The following is a 2,053-nucleotide window of genomic DNA, read 5'->3' as shown; positions in this document are numbered from 1 at the left end:
TAAGATTAGACACAGAGCTCGAAAAACAAAATGGGTAATTTAGACTCTAAACATCAAGGTCAACTCAAGAAGAGTTGGCAGAGATTATAGCAAATGGAGATTAAACAAGAAGGATGGAGAAGGACCTTAAGGACAAAAAAAAATTTCTGGTCGTTCCTCTTCTCCTTTTCTTATTTCCTTCATCAGAGAAAGCAGTTCATCCCCTCTGGCAGAGAGATAAATAAATTTTTCTCTGCCTTACAAGAAGACTGGGCTACCATATGTCAAAGCATACCCTAGAAGGACTAGGACTCTTTTGAACGCAGTACAGGACCCTATATTGGTTTGTAATAGAATTCCATTCTATCTGAAAAAAATGTTTGTATGATATTTTATGGATATCATAAAAATTATAGTCTTGATATATAATAATATAATAATAATAATAAAAATAAGTTATTTCCATAAGTATGTTTATAGCATACTAGATCTTTGCAAAAAATCTATATGTTTATAAAATATCCACTAAATATCTCCTAACCTCATTCTCTCTAGAAATTTCAAGTTTAGTGAAAGGGTGTTGAATCTATTCCAGTGTGAGGTCAACCACTGCTTTAAAAGTTCCAATAATTCCTAGGTTTAAAAAGCCAAGGATGACTTGAAATCTATTCACAGAGTTGTGTGTGTGTGTGTGTGTGTGTGTGTATAACACTGATAGGTTGAAAGTAAGGGTGCTTTGGATACACTAGTCTGGAGAAATGACCACTGTGCAAAATTTGGCAAAATTTAACATTTATGGCCATATGTTAAATATGGGATTCTCAAAAGTAAAAGTTATATTTGAATTCACTGTAGTATTATAAAGTTAGTGCCTTTTCTTCTTGTCTGAAATCTTGTAGGTGGAAGACAGAGAACAAATGGAAAGACATAATAAGACCTCTATAACTATATTTTTTCTTCATGGCCTTGCTGGATACCCCATCTTCCATTTTATTTTCTTTCTGTTATGCCTTGTCATGTACATAATAATCCTGTTGGGCAACAGTTTCCTCATTACAATCAGCGTCCTAGACTCTCACCTCCATACTCCCATGTATTTCTTCCTTGGTAATCTTTCTTTTCTGGACATCTGCTACACATCTGCTTCAGTTCCTTTGCTAATTGTGAACTTCCTCTCAGAGAAAAAATCTATTTCCTTCGTTGGATGTGGACTACAAATGTTCTTTTCCTTTGCCATGGGGTCCACAGAGTGTGTGCTCCTGGCTGTCATGGCATATGACCGGTATGTAGCCATTTGCAAGCCTCTGAGATACCCCATCATCATGAACAAGGAGCTTTCTGTGACGTTGGTGACCAGTTGCTGGATGGCAGGTGGGCTAACTTCAGTGATACAAACCACCCTAACTATGCGGTTGTCATTTTGTGGGAACATCATTGATTATCTCACATGTGAGATACTGGCTGTGTTGAAATTGGCCTGTGAAGACATTTCCCTAAATGTGATGGTAATGATGATATCAAATATCTTTATAATAGTGATTCCAGTAGTATTCATATTCATCTCCTACTTTTTCATCCTCTTTACCATCCTGAGAATCAATTCTGTTGAGGGAAAGAAAAAAGCTTTTTCTACTTGCTCTTCCCATGTGACTGTTGTGATCATGCTTTATGGGACCATCCTCTTCATGTACATGAAGCCCAAGTCCAAAGACTCTCATGCAACAGATGAGCTGATTGCTCTCTTCTATGCTGTGGTCATTCCCATGATGAACCCCATCATCTACAGTCTGAGGAACAAGGATGTGAAAGCAGCTGTGATAAAGCTCAGCAAAAATATATTGTCACAGAGAACATGAGAGACGTTAACATGCCAATCACATGAAGTGAAAGAAATAATGAATCAACTTTTCAAAGCTGATTTTTTCTGCTTACCACTGACTCTCATCACCCCAACCACCTATGGTAAGGAACTGTCATGGAGGGGACTAAAATGAAAGATAAACAGTATGAAACATTTTTTTTCTGTTTGAAAAGATAAAGATTTAAGATTCAAATAAATGGAACCATGATCATG

The 2,053-nt window shown here is 36.7% G+C and overlaps 1 protein-coding gene across 1 annotated transcript; it reads left to right on the top strand.

Moving 5' to 3' along the window:
* Positions 1-896: 896 nt before the first annotated feature.
* On the top strand, positions 897-1,835 carry LOC138143430 (olfactory receptor 13D1-like). The gene has a single exon (XM_069064661.1). The coding sequence runs from the start codon at positions 897-899 to the stop codon at positions 1,833-1,835; it is 939 nt and encodes a 312-aa protein (XP_068920762.1).
* Positions 1,836-2,053: the final 218 nt, after the last annotated feature.

Source organism: Petaurus breviceps, unplaced genomic scaffold (genome assembly GCF_028583685.1).
Source record: "Petaurus breviceps papuanus isolate PSGF00001 unplaced genomic scaffold, PetGlider_PUasm1.0 138, whole genome shotgun sequence".
Taxonomy (NCBI): domain Eukaryota; kingdom Metazoa; phylum Chordata; class Mammalia; order Diprotodontia; family Petauridae; genus Petaurus; species Petaurus breviceps.
Note: the sequence above shows the minus strand (reverse complement) of the source record. Positions and strands in the feature narration are given on the sequence as shown.

Excerpts from the sequence above, each read along its gene's own strand:
- LOC138143430 (XM_069064661.1), top strand. The coding sequence starts at position 897 with ATGGAAAGACATAATAAGACCTCTATAACTATATTTTTTCTTCATGGC.